The 13,700-nt window shown below is 36.2% G+C and overlaps 1 protein-coding gene across 5 annotated transcripts in view; it reads right to left on the reverse strand.

Annotated features, from left to right (window-relative positions):
- Positions 1–1,827: 1,827 nt before the first annotated feature.
- Positions 1,828–13,700, reverse strand: part of SLC4A4 (solute carrier family 4 member 4) — a 323,102-nt gene continuing 311,229 nt past the window's right edge. For 4 of the 5 annotated variants that reach the window (XM_084889751.1, XM_084889749.1, XM_084889747.1 and 1 more), the window contains exons 22-25: positions 12,047–12,220; positions 9,331–9,492; positions 5,236–5,315; positions 1,828–4,514 (exon numbers count right to left, since the gene is read on the reverse strand). In XM_084889751.1, the coding sequence (XP_084745877.1) occupies positions 4,412–4,514; positions 5,236–5,315; positions 9,331–9,492; positions 12,047–12,220 (519 nt within the window). In that variant the 3' untranslated portion in view covers positions 1,828–4,411. Of the gene's footprint in view, positions 4,515–5,235; positions 5,316–7,868; positions 7,966–9,330; positions 9,493–12,046; positions 12,221–13,700 lie in introns of all 5 variants that reach the window. The other variant, XM_084889748.1, reaches the window with a different exon arrangement.

The following is a 13,700-nucleotide window of genomic DNA, read 5'->3' on the forward strand; positions in this document are numbered from 1 at the left end:
AAAATCACAGGGACTCGCATTGTAAAATCTTTCCTGCAAGAAGTCAAGAACCCACACACTACCAACCAGCCCCAGGTAGACCCACAGTAAGGCCAGGCCCCTTTTCCGGGAACAAAGTAACAGGCATGTAATAATTATCTGAAGAGTTGAACAGAAGCACATAACACTCCCAAATGCATAAAGTTACTTTATTTTAAGTATACATTTAATTTTGAAAAATATAAATGCTAAAATATCTCATCTTCTTCATCTCTTAATTCCATAAAAGTCACAATAGAAAGCTTCATAAAACTGTAAAATACTATAATGTTATAGGAATTTTAGGTTTTATATTGGAAAAAATTATTAGTAATATATTGAAATGTTTTCTGTTCTTTAGCATTTTGTTCCACCATGTTGATCTACTTCATTTAAAATAAAAAGATGCATCATTTCTCCAAAGTTAATAAAGACTTAAGAGAATAAAAATAAGAATATCTGAAAGTGCGTATTGATTCTGAAAAGTAATGTGTATGAATATGTACCAGCCATGAAAATGGCTAAAAAGAGGCAACTATTCATTCTTTTCACATTGTAGGAATGGGACAAAGTTACTTCTGGCTCTAAAAGTTTTACTGGATGACATTAGCCCTGAGTTGCAATATTTGCCTAGGAAATATAATTCAGGATTTTAGTATGTACCCATAGAACACAAAGAAATGAGCCAAAAATGGGACATATGCAAATATCTTGTCCAAACACAACGTGGTGTTTGCATATATCACAAAACCATATTTCAGGCTATGTTGAAGCTCAATGAAATCATCATCTCCAAACTTGCACAGCCCTTCAGATGGTCAAGTGCCACCAACTATCATTTGACTGTATTCAGCCTTTTGGTGCCACTGGGCTTCATGCTCATGCTGTGAAGAGCGGATGTGAAATAAGAAATAAATAAGAAAATCTCAAGTTCCTGCACCAAAATCGTTAAGTGGTATGAAGAGGATTGAAGAAAGCTTTGTCCCATCCCTGAACAATGTCAACCTCTGTAATACAACTCAAATAGTTTTGTTTTGTTTTTTAAAGATAGTCAGCAGTCAATACAATTCAAGTACTTTAACACAGTTCAAAACTAAACAAAACAAAAGAACCAAAACTCGGAAGACAATCGTTCTCTGTATTAAACATCAATATAGAGCTGATAAAAGATTCACTCTGTGTGTGTTGGTGCATGTGCATAAAATACATAGAACTACACACCTGAATTACTGAGGCAGACAATTACTCCCCACCTCCTTCCCCATTCTTTGAGTTTAGGGGGCTAATTAGAGAGAGCTTTTCCCTACTTCTTTAAGCATCCACCTCCCTACCCCCCATTCCACAGCTTGACTAGAAGAACAATCAGGAACCTATTGCCTATGGCATACAAAATAATTAGGGTTCCAAGTCCTAGTTTCACACAGTAGAGAAGAGTGACTTTTATCAAGGAAAACAGTGTCTCCAAGATACGTTCTTTCAAATGCAAAGCCAGAGACCTTTTTGCTTCCATAAAGCAGACTCTTTTTTTCCAACAGTAAGTCTGTACAGCCAAATGCTCTGGTTAACAATTCTGAGTGTACACTTACTTACTTAGTTCTTTACTTATAACAACTTACATTATTTTTTGTCTGTATTCACATCAGGGAGAAACACTTTGTAAAATTTTAATCAGTGTATTATGTGTGTCCAGTTTACAAAGAAAGAAAACCACACCATCTGGTTAGTTCTTAAATAATGAGTAAATTAAGATGAAATAGAGATAATCTGGTGGCTCCATGTGGACGTCAGGTTTTGTTTTGTTTTTTGGGGGGATAACTATTTCTATTCCTCTGAAAGTTATGATTTTTTAAATACGTCCCTGGGTCCCAAAATATTAAAAAGTTTTGATACTTATGATCCTTTTAGCAAACATAACGTATTGTTCCACATTCATATTGTAAGTACCAAACAGTCATTGAACATGCGTCATACACAGAGGTGCAGATAACTTTTAGATCTACTCAAAGGCTGAAGTACTGAATTAAGTTGTTTTAGGAGTTTTTTGAAAGGGATGGAGAGGGGCATGAATCCTTAAATAATTGATTCATGATCAGAATAAAAATTATTATAGCTAGAGATTCTATAAAAATGAACAAAAATGTCATTAATTTAACAAGATTTTAGGTTAGGCTGAATATATTATGCATGGCTTTCAAACATTTTATTGGTGCTTCTATCAGTTAAAAAAAAACTGGGGAAAGCTTCTAATTTTATCTTAGTTTAATGAAAAAAAACTATATAATATAGAGTAATAATTGTAAGATTAGTTGTAAATACAAGCCAAAATTTAGCATGTGAGGTTTTAATAAATAACAATTTGCTACTTTCATTTGAATAAAAAACTGCATGTCATTTGTATCTAATTTGTATAAAACTGAAGGTTTTAAGATTATCCAACACTATGAAAGAAACAGCTAATTCAGAATAACATTTTTGTAGAGAATTTTAAGAGAACTGTATTATAACTTAATTAATATAAAAATAAGTAGGATTCACTGTGTATATATTATGAAACCAAAATAGATGGCTTCGTTCTATTTTTTAACTCTTCTAACAATCTATTTTACTTAGGATGCACCACAAAATGTGACTGTATGACTCCAAAATATGGAATCAACATTTTTAATGCAGATTCATAATACATAATTCAACCTTTAAAAGCATTATATTAAAATAACATAGTAATTAATAAAGATTAATTTTCTTTTTCCTAATTTTCAAAATGGTACTTCGAAGTGTGTGTATATGCATATATATACATACATATACATGCATACATATACATGTATATACACACACAAATATCCTGAACTTCCCAATCACAAGGAATTGCCTTTCCATCCAAAAAAAATGTGAGTCTTATTACCATGTATACACATACACCTCTGCAGATCTATTTGTCATGTCATAAACATTTTATAAATGTGCAAATGGTCTATTGATATTTCTATGAATTTTTTATTGTAATTATGGGCTACTGTATCAGTGATGGTTACTGATATCTGAATAATAAAATATATTCACCCTCATTTGCATAACCGTAAGTCTCTTTGACCTCTGATAAATTTTTCATATATGGTTTGGGTTTTATGACAACTGACACAGGAGACTGAATATCTTCGCCCTTTGCCTACCATAACTTTGCACATATATGCACCAGCCACACACAGAGTATATACACAAACACACGAATATTTCAAAGTGGAAAAAAAAATCTAACAATACTGCATAGGACATGGACATGGTAATACAATAAGCATCTGTGCCTGGATAGTACTGTTCTCAAAGCATCAGTTATTCCCATAACATAGGAGCTTCTCCCTTCTCCCCAGTTCTCCTTCACAGAACAGTTAAATTTCTTTTTAGGAAAGGGGAAAAATCGACGCTTAGAAACATGGTGTTTTTTCCTCTGATCGAGCCCGCTGGCTTACCTTAAAGATTGTGTATTTGTGTGTGTATGTGTGTATGAGTGTGTACATGTGTGTAAAAATCACATTATATACAATACAATTTTTACAGAAAGCCTGGCAGCTACAAATAAGAGGTAGAACTACTCAAAACTATGTTTCCTGCTGCAGGAAAAAATTCATTATTTTACAGTAATTAAAAAAAAAAAGTTTAAAAAATTGACAAAAAAATAAGTTGCAGGTTAGGCCCCATAATTTAAACAACAAAATCTAGGAAGAAAAATATTCTTCAAATGTACTCAACAGATAAGTTCATTAGAGGGTTAAAAAAAGTTGCATAGGAAAAAAGGGACATTCCAGCACTTGCTACAAGGAAGGTAATAGTTTCGCGACAGGCAGTAAAGTACCTTTTGTTTTTCTTCTTTTGATAATTCTAGGACTAGGGTTCATAAGCAAGAGCAACTTAGAATAGCAGCACTTTTCCAGTTCCGGAGAGCTCCGTAAGCAAGAGGAAACACTGTCTGGGGATCAAGGTTTGTTCTGCCAGACAGACAGACAAGCCAGTAAGCACAGCTCCAAAGCTCAAGTGGTAAGTTCCTTCAGTATTTGAATGAAAGGTGTTATAAAATCCTCAATACCTCTGTCCTCTGGCTAAGAAGGGAAAGGGCCCGGTCTGTGCGTGTCCTGCGTGACAGAGGAACCTGGTTGTCAGAGGATGCATCTGAGAGTGTAATGAATAGGGGCTCTTCGGGTGCTGTTTTTCAGGAATGGTGCACTACTGTCTTAGTTGTACCTTAGGCTGGGGAGAAGCCGAGAGAGCACTGTACTATTTGGCCAATGACCAAAACCCAAGACAAAACAAGAATTAAAAATAAACAACCAGACGCACACAAAACCAACAAGACCATGAACAACAAAATCTGTTAGTCTGAGGAAAGACAAACAAGTTACAATGTGGTTTCTGTTCCCTTGCTCCTCCAGTAATCATCATCGTCGTCCGGCTCAAGTTCTATTCTGATTTGAGGCACAACTTGTGCTGGAGTTTTAGGACTAGGGAAAAAGAAAAGAAAAAGAACTGGTAAGTAAATCAGAGTTCCTTTCTCATCTGTCAACTGTCTTTATATTGGACAGAAGCCAAATGTGTCCTATGTTTTCTGTAAATACTTATCTCCAATTGCTGTATTCATAAAACAAACATTTTTTAAGTAGGATGAAGGTACCTAGAGAGTCAAGATATTCAAGTAAAAATGCCTTAAGCTCTCATACCTAGATTTGAAGAAAACAAACAAAAACAACAACAAAAAAAAAACAACCAAGGTGGACTGCCAGGTGGGTGATACTGTCAACTTAAAAGACACAAAGACTTTCATGAAGAAAATATTCAGGGATTATACTTTGGGGGCAATCAGTTAGGATCTGAAATCTGCAGAGCCAGGTGAGGAGGGAAGGAAACTCCTGGAGGAGAGCCGCCAGGAAATGCAGTTACCCATTAAGTCAGAGATGAAACAGAAATGATAAGAGGTGACACTGATTGATCTGGGGCTTTATTTTAATGCTACTGAAAAGGTTTCAGTATTTCTAAGAGTAAACAGAGGAGGTCTCTTAGAAGGCTTTCTACCAGGGAAAACTGGGGTAAGGTTTGGTGGTTGGGTAATTCATTTAAGATAAAAGGAAGGAGAACAAGGTGTCCTGCCAATAACCCGCCTTTGACTTCACGACTGTGGGGCAATCATTGCACAGAACAACGCAGGGGAAACAGGCGGTCCTTTACCTTAGCATACCCAGTGACTGAAGAAAAGGAATTTTATCAGCATGATGTGTGGTGTTCAAGGAATGTTGGTGATCTTTCTCCTAGAAGAAAAAAAAAAAAATCTTTGTTAACCATAAAGGGTAGTTCTTGATAATACTTAAAACTAGAGTGAAAATTAAAATCTCCACAAAAATTGATGCCTCTTTTCACAAGTGGGAAGAGTAAGAGAGGCAAGTGTAGACAATTTCAAGAAACACTGTACCAAAGGAAGAGTCTAACTAGTGTGATGAAGCCAAATCACTTTTGCTTCCTTTACTCTAGGTGTTTTTCCTAGGGATAACCACGAATGTTCCTCTCAGTGAGGGGGCAGGAGGTGAATCGTTTTTTTTTAAAAAGTGGTATAGCGTCTTCTTAATATCTTAGGCTTACTTTTGGATTTCCTTATATCTCCAGCATTCACAATTTTGTCCCATTATTTGTGGGGAAATAAAAAGATTTTGAGGAACTTATTTATACTGCAACTCCATCAATTTTGGTTTTTTTTTTCATGTATTATAAAGATAAATATGACTTTAGAAAATATGTCATTTAGCCCTGGTGGTTGTGGCTCCATGGCTTGGGCATCATCTCCTGCACTGGAAGGTCCCCAAGCTCTCTTCCCAGTGGGGGCACATCCCTGGGTGCAGGCTCCATCCCTGGTAGGGGTGTGCAGGAGGCAGTGGACCAACGTTTCATCCTCATATTGATGTTTCTCTCTCTCCCTTCCTGTCTTTCTAAAAATCTATTTTAAAAATGTCAGAATGATCATGGGTGATTTGCTTAAGTAAATTTCTAATATATCAGTTTTCAAAGTATCCTTTTTAAAGCATTTTTGAGAGAATGAAGAATACTAGCAGCAGATAATCTAATTGCTATAATTTTTTTCCCCAGGAGCCTCAAATTCTAACTGATTTTTTTTTTTTCTTCCTAAAGCGATTTTTAAACTGTACTTGGAAGGACTCTACTAGCTAGATGGACGACATGCATAACGAGCTCTCTTTCAGTCTTCATTTGCTATTGATGCTCTGACGATGAAAAATGGAGCTAGAACATGGTTTGGGGAACTAGAATTTAAAAAGAAAAAAATTAACTAAATCCCACTGACAGGACTGAAAAGAAATTGGCCTCAGTTATAAACTATAGCCTATGTATAGATTAGACACTAAAGGTGAAAATGTTTTCATTCTTTAAACCTAGTGTGCTGGCCAGATTCCAAGATGGTCCCCAATGCTCCCTGCCCCCCTGGTATTCATATCCTTGTATAATTCCTTCCTACACTGTACCAGGGTTGGTGTGTATGCCCAATAGAATATGGCAGAAGGGATGATATATCGCTTTTGAGATTTGATTATAAAAGACCGCAGTTCCTGCCTTGGTTCCACACGGTTATCACTGGCTCTGGTGGAAGCCAAATCACGCATGGGCAGCCCTATGGAGGCGCCCACAGGCCAAGGAACTGACACCTGCCAACTGCCTGTGACTGAGTTTGGAAGCAGATCCCAGTTCCCATCAAGACTAGGCCCCAGCAAGGAACTTGTCTGCCACCTCCTGAGACACCCGGACCCAGAAACCATCCAAATCAGCTGCTCCTGGATTTCAGAATGTCAGGCACTTTGTTAGAAAACAGGTTGGTTGTTTCCAGCTGCTAAGTTTTGTAGTAATTTGCTACATAGCAATCAATCACCCATATACCTATTTTCACAAATAGTCATTCATTTCAAACTTCTCATGGCAAGCTGTTATTGCAGCAGCATTGTCAAATAGAAGTGAGAAGATCTCAACTGTCTTTTCCTTTAGCAGATCAGTAGACTCTGAAAGGCATCTGGATCTTAAAAATAAACATTTTTCCCCAGTGGGAATGCAAAGCCAAAGCAGTTTGGAAACCATTGCTATTGGAAATGCATGAGATATACTCAGTAATGTTACAAAAAGGTCCCCCCCTTTTAAGGAGCCTGTTGTTTACAAAAGAAAAGCCGATGTGTCAGAATTCACGACCCCGTAGCCATCGGGCTATTACCTAAGGAAAAAAACAGTGCAGTTACAAAGGTGATTTTGAAATAGCAGAGGAGGAAGACAGGGAGAAAATGCACAAATCTTGTACATCATACCTAAAAATTTCTGTTAATTAGTTTATGATTGCCAATTAAATTTAAAATAATCAATTATTCCAAATTCTCATCATTAACCACTGATTCACTGATCACTGAGAGCCCATGTTGCAATTTCTCTTTTGAGCTGATCTGGTCATTGGCTGAAGCCTAAGGAAGACAAACAGTAACAGACAGTGATGTAGTCCTATGAGCCGCAATTCTAAACACCAGCAGGAAAAAGAAAAATCAGTTAGAGACATGGTTATGAGTTTAGCAACGGAAAGAAACTGGTGATAACTTGGATCAGAGAAAAGACTACCAAGCAAAAACTTAAGATAAAAGGAAGAAAAGGGAAGCTCAAGGAATGTAAAAATGAAGTTTTAAAAAAAAATAATTAAGTGTAAATCTTCGCACAGAGGAAAAAGGAAACAGAGGGAAAGTTAATGCAAATGATCGTTCTAAAGTTTTTTCTCTGCAAGTGCAAATCATATTAAAGCAGGGAAGCAAGAGGTTAGTTCTACTCACTGTCGGAAGGTTTGCTATCACTTAGGAAAGGTTGCTGTTCCATGATGTCCATTGGAATTTTAATACTTGGAACTTTTTCTGAGTATGGGCAGTCAGACTGTGAAAGAAATTTGTAAGTTTTAAGAAAGGTGTTACTGTACAGACCTCCCTACCTCCTCATATTGATTAAACTTACCAAACTGTCATTTACATTGTACTAAGGAGAAAAGCCTTAGATACAATCATTTTCGCTTGGCTAACTTTTCACATTCTCCACCATCTTTCTCCCTTACTTTTGTTTTCCTCCCTTCTGAGTTAATGGGATTGAGTCCATTAACACTAGCGCTGCACCAAATGGAAGTCACTATAGATTGGAACAACTGGAAAGCTTTCCATCAGCAAATATTTATGCATTTGTTATAATGTAGATTATAATGTAGACACTTAAAAAATGACTGAACATTTCTCAGTCTCAAGTTCCTCATATGTAAAGTAGGAACATACTAGAAACAGCTGTTTTGGCAACTGAAGACAAGTATGCACGGTCAATCAAAATGATCAAACACAGCAAAAATGAACTACACTCCCACTATAGAATGGGATCCCAGGGCTTCCATTAGAATAGGGATACTTCACTGCGTTAAAAAATTCAGAATAAATCTTCACACAGAAAATCTCATTTTGGCAGTCCTTTCAAAGACTACTAGAATAGGGTGTGTGTGTGTGTGTGTGTGTGTGTGTGTGTGTGGTAAACAAATCTCATCTTTTCTCCTAGCACTAATTACAGACTCTTATCAGAGCACCTGTATTCCTTTGAACTGATCTCCTATAGAAAAAAAATTGGCAGTTATTTTATATTTCAACTTAATCACCCACCTGAAGGAGGATCATCTGACTATTACAATTATGTAAAAAGACCCTAAAGTACAATTCTTTTTAATTGAAGGGTTAGAGAGAAATAATCCAAAATCATGTCAAAGCCCAATGCAAAGATAAAAACAATAGCAGAGGACTTTGGTTGAGAACCTCCTCAAACACAGATAACAGGAGGTGAGGGCACTAGCATTTGTCTACATTAGGCTTAACATTATTACATAAACTGGAGTCATCTCAAATTGAAATCCTGGATTGTCAACAGCAAATCAAATACATTTTATAGCCGTACTAAGCCAACTTACTTTTTATTTATGAGACTGGAGTTCTTTAGATGTGGTGGACTTTTTTTTTGCTTTGGTTTCTAGAAGTCATTTTATCATCTTTAGTGTATTAATGGTTAAAGAAAGGCTTCAGAAAATATTAAAAAAAAAAAAAAAACAAAGAGAGAAAATAAAGGGTAAAGGAAGGTGAAGACTGACAGGTAACATGGACAAGTAAACATTCTCAAAACTCAGACATACATCTCACATAAGGGATAAAAAAAAATTGGTTTTTCACATTTCTTTCTTTAACTAACGTTATTCTGTAATTCTGGAAAATTCCTTACATCATCAATGTCACTATCCAGACTTCCTTTCTTCTTTTTCTTTCTCTTCTCATCTTCCTTCTTTTTCTTGTCCTTTTCTGGAATGACATCATCGAGGAAGCTGAGGTCGTGCTGGGAGAAGAGGTAGTCCATGCCTTTTCTGACAGCTACCAGTGCCAAGATCTGAAAGAATAAGTATAAAAAAATATGAAAAGAACCTTGTCGGATGAAGTCATAATGATATAAATACTTTCCTATCAAAGGCAGTTGAACCCTACTTTGTATAAGGCTAGAGGATGATGGAACTCATCTTGCTTATATGAACTTACATTAAGTGGACCATAAACATTTTCTTCATGGAGAAAGTTGGCTTAAAAAGTGTTAATTGACATGCACTTTGTTTTGCTCAATGAAATGTATAATCAATTTCACTTAGAATCTCAATGTGAAAGGATTAGTTTTAAAATTATTTTCTTCCATGTTTTAGCTTTTTAACAAAATAACTAAAAAATTAAAGAAAAAAAATAGCCTGCTTATGATTTCTAATTACTCAAAATTAAAAGAGTATACAAGTTTTTGAAAATCTGTGCAACAAACAGTAAACTAATACATCTTCAAAATATTAATAATGAGGTAGTAGTTGAATATGCACAGACCATTTAATCTACTGAGTGACTGAATACTTACCATGTTTCAGATGCTGTGCTAAAACTCTTAGGCAGTATTTTCTTATTCTCACAACAAACCTAAAGAGTAGATATTAGGATCTCTATCTTACAGCTGAGGAAACTGAAGCTTTTAGACGTAAGTACATCATCCAAGATCACTAAGCCAGAAAAGGGAAGAGTACGGAGGGGCCCAGCTGCCTGCCTCTAAAACCAGTATTCTTAAACTCCATATCTTTGATTCTATAAATAGTTCTTGAGGATGAACTTCTGAGGGACCTTAAAGATGTCCTTGCTCAACAGTGAAATCTGTATGTGCTAGGATAAAAGTCACGGCTCTGCCTCAAATAAACAGTTGTCTCTATCTATAATATATGCTCTCTGGGTTCAGTTTCTTCAATTTCCTAGAGAAGTTAATAAATCTGCTCTACAGAAATTATGTGATTGTTTTGGGATCAAATAAAAACTCTCAAAAGATAAAAATACTTTATAAAGGTAAAACTTTGTTTCCTTATTTAGCACAAGCAGTAAGTGATTTACTAGATATATTTTAAATTTATCCTTTGTTTTTAGTTTTAGTTTTCTTGGCATTAGCAAACCTAATAGATAGGTACATTATACCAAAAGGCAAATGGGAATTTTTTTCTCACTCAGTATGTTTTTCAGTAAGTTAATAGAGTTTAAATGGAGCTGAGGAACTGGGTGAAGGAATCGAGAAGTACAGATTAGTGGTTACAAAATACTCTTGGGGATGTAAAGTACAGCATAGGGAATATAGTTAATAATAACATAATAACTATGTATGGTGCTAGGTGGGTAGTGGAATATCGGGGGCAACACTTTGTAAAGTATGTGATTGTCTAACCACAATGCTGTAAACCTGAAACTAATACAAAATAATATTGAATGTAAATTATAATTTAAATAATTAAAAAGTAAAAAATAACATAAAAAGATATAATTAGTTATCCCCCCAAAAAATCTGACTACAAATATCACTAGTATTTTATACCATTTTTCCTGCATCCCTGGAGAAAAAAAAAGAACACAATTATAAACAATAAATAACCATAAAACCAAATAATAATCCTAAGAGAATTTTTATAAAAAACAAAATATGGTTTATGTATGAAAATTCTGTTTCCAAAGCCCTAGCAGTGACAGAGCAGACCTAAGGCTGGCTTTGTGCCTTATTTCAAGTGTATGTATATGCATTTTCTTTCAAGAAATGGAAATCTATGGTAAAGTATAAAATTCAATAAGGAAACCAAATATAGAGCTAGCATTTCCTTTTTCCACATTCCATATTATCTTGTATTAGTTTCAGGTGTACAGCATAGTGGTTAGATAATTACAAAGTGATCCCCATGATATTTCCAATACCCATCTGGCACCATACATGGTTATTACAATATTACTGAATATATATCTTCTGCTGTAATTTACGTCCCCATGTCTGTCTTATAACTACTAGTCTACTTCTTAATTCTTTCACCTCTTCACCCAGTACTTCTCACCATATCACAGCAAGGATAAAGAGCCCAGACTTAAATTTAGCATGATAAAACTAGCAAGACCTTCAAGAGTGAAACTTTTCATTCCATTTCTTCTATCTATGGATAACCTCTCATAAGTTTCCCAGTTTGTCAATTTGTCCTCTATTATTTGGACTAAAATATGACATACTTTGTTACATTGATTCTATTGTACAAAATTCTACCGTATTTTAAAAAATAACCAATGTGTATTGGTCTCTACTATGTGCCGGGCATTGTGCTATATCTTTGATATTCATTACTCATGCTCAGAATAACAACAATACCACCCTCATCTTACTGACACATTAATGGCAGCTCAGGGAGTTTCACCAACCAGCACGAACCAGGGCCAGGATCTGAACTCATCTTAGTCTGACTCTGAGGGTAGACAATCACAGTCACAGGAACTTTAAATTACAGCTGAGCCAATCTAAATGATTTAGCCAAAGCTGGAAAAAACTGGAACCACACATAAAAGATACCACATGACATTGGTATGACCTCATGGGGAGGTTCAATGAAGGAAATCCCTACCATGACTGGGAAAATGATAGCAGCCACTGTTGACTTGAGGATCCAGAGCAGGGCGAGGCACAGCACCTGCAGGAAGGTGAACAGGTGGACTCTGCGCAGCGGGACGTGGCGCAGGTAGATAAAGTCAGGCTGATGCTTCAGAGGCATCAGGAGCAGCTTCAGGCGATCCATGAACTGGGGGGCAGAGGGGAGGAGAGTACAGTTGCATTATTTCAGGAGCTGATGCACGGAATCATTTCCATTGTGCCCGACTCTCCGCCAGTGACTCATCTCCTCTAATTCGGGCCAGCAGTATCTTTTTCAGAGGACGGCGGCCAAGAAATGCAGAAATTTAGCCTACCTAGCACCATTAGACATTGAAGAAGTCTTCGATTTTCATTACTTTGCAGGAATGTTATGCAGTCATATGAGCTAAAGTGGCCTCCAAGAATAAAGTCCCAAAGCACAATGTAAATTCTAGATGTTCATCTCTTTCTGTTTATACTGAGCCTTGGGACAGAGGATCTTTGACTCTGTAATAATGATATGCAGAAGCAAGACACCTAACGCATGCATCTTACACTAATGCATCTTACACTACCTCTGTTGTCTTATCTGAAAGAGGAGGTGATGCTGCTATGTGTCACATATATTTCAGGGATATTTCAAGGATATAAAGGAAGTTTCCATCTTGCAAATGGGAATGCATTGGTATTTTCATAAACTCCACATTATCTACGGCATCAGTAAGACATTCAGCAATGCATTGCCATTTTTAAAAGAGAAAAGCCATGTGAATATGAATGACCGTGAGTTTCAGAGGGTCCACCATCAGAGAGGAGAATCCTGGAGGGGCTCTCACACCGTCATGCAGGAGCAGGTATTGAAACTCCTGCTGAGCACCTGGGTGCCAGGGGCTGCACTTCACAGAATAGCTGATGAATTTACACTGATGATGATGATAAGGATGATATCGCCACACCTACCATATGATCTTTCTGATGGGAGATGCAGTAAATAACTGCTAAAGTGAATTATCATGTCACAAGAACTCTGAAATAATATCCCTGCGTTCTCTCTGGAGGGAAGGGAAAAGTATAAAATAAAACTAGACTATTACAGACAACAGTCTCTGAGGGCCTTGCTGTGATAAAATTCCCTGCCAAAATCAAATCTTGCCTAAAGTTCTAAAAGAGGAAAAATCAAGAGGAAAGTAAGGAAAAGAGAGAAAAGGCAATAGGGACAGCAACTGAGGTTTAGAGCTCTATATTTTCCCCTTCAGCAAAGGGTTTCCCCATCATGTCATTGTGATATAGATTTCTTTCTTCTATTTAAGAAACATGTACTGAGCTCTAACCATCAATCAAGCACTTAGAATGCATACAACCAAACTTCTTATCTAGACTGACCTTTTAAAGCTAAACAAAATAAGCACTATTAATTTGGAGGTCACATTATTTTCACATCTTTCCAGTTAGGAGAGTAAACAATATTTAAAATACCAGGAACAAATATCATATTTTGATACATTTATCTTCCTGAAAGTTTCATAGGCACAAGTAAATGCACATTCATAGTCATCTAATCCCACCTCTGAAAACCGCCTTGTGTTTTGTAACAAATAACCAAATGGTGAAGAACTCTACTCAATGGGCCTAAATAAGGAAAAATAAAG

Source organism: Pipistrellus hanaki (assembly GCF_964339955.1).
Source record: "Pipistrellus hanaki genome assembly, chromosome: 1".
Taxonomy (NCBI): domain Eukaryota; kingdom Metazoa; phylum Chordata; class Mammalia; order Chiroptera; family Vespertilionidae; genus Pipistrellus; species Pipistrellus hanaki.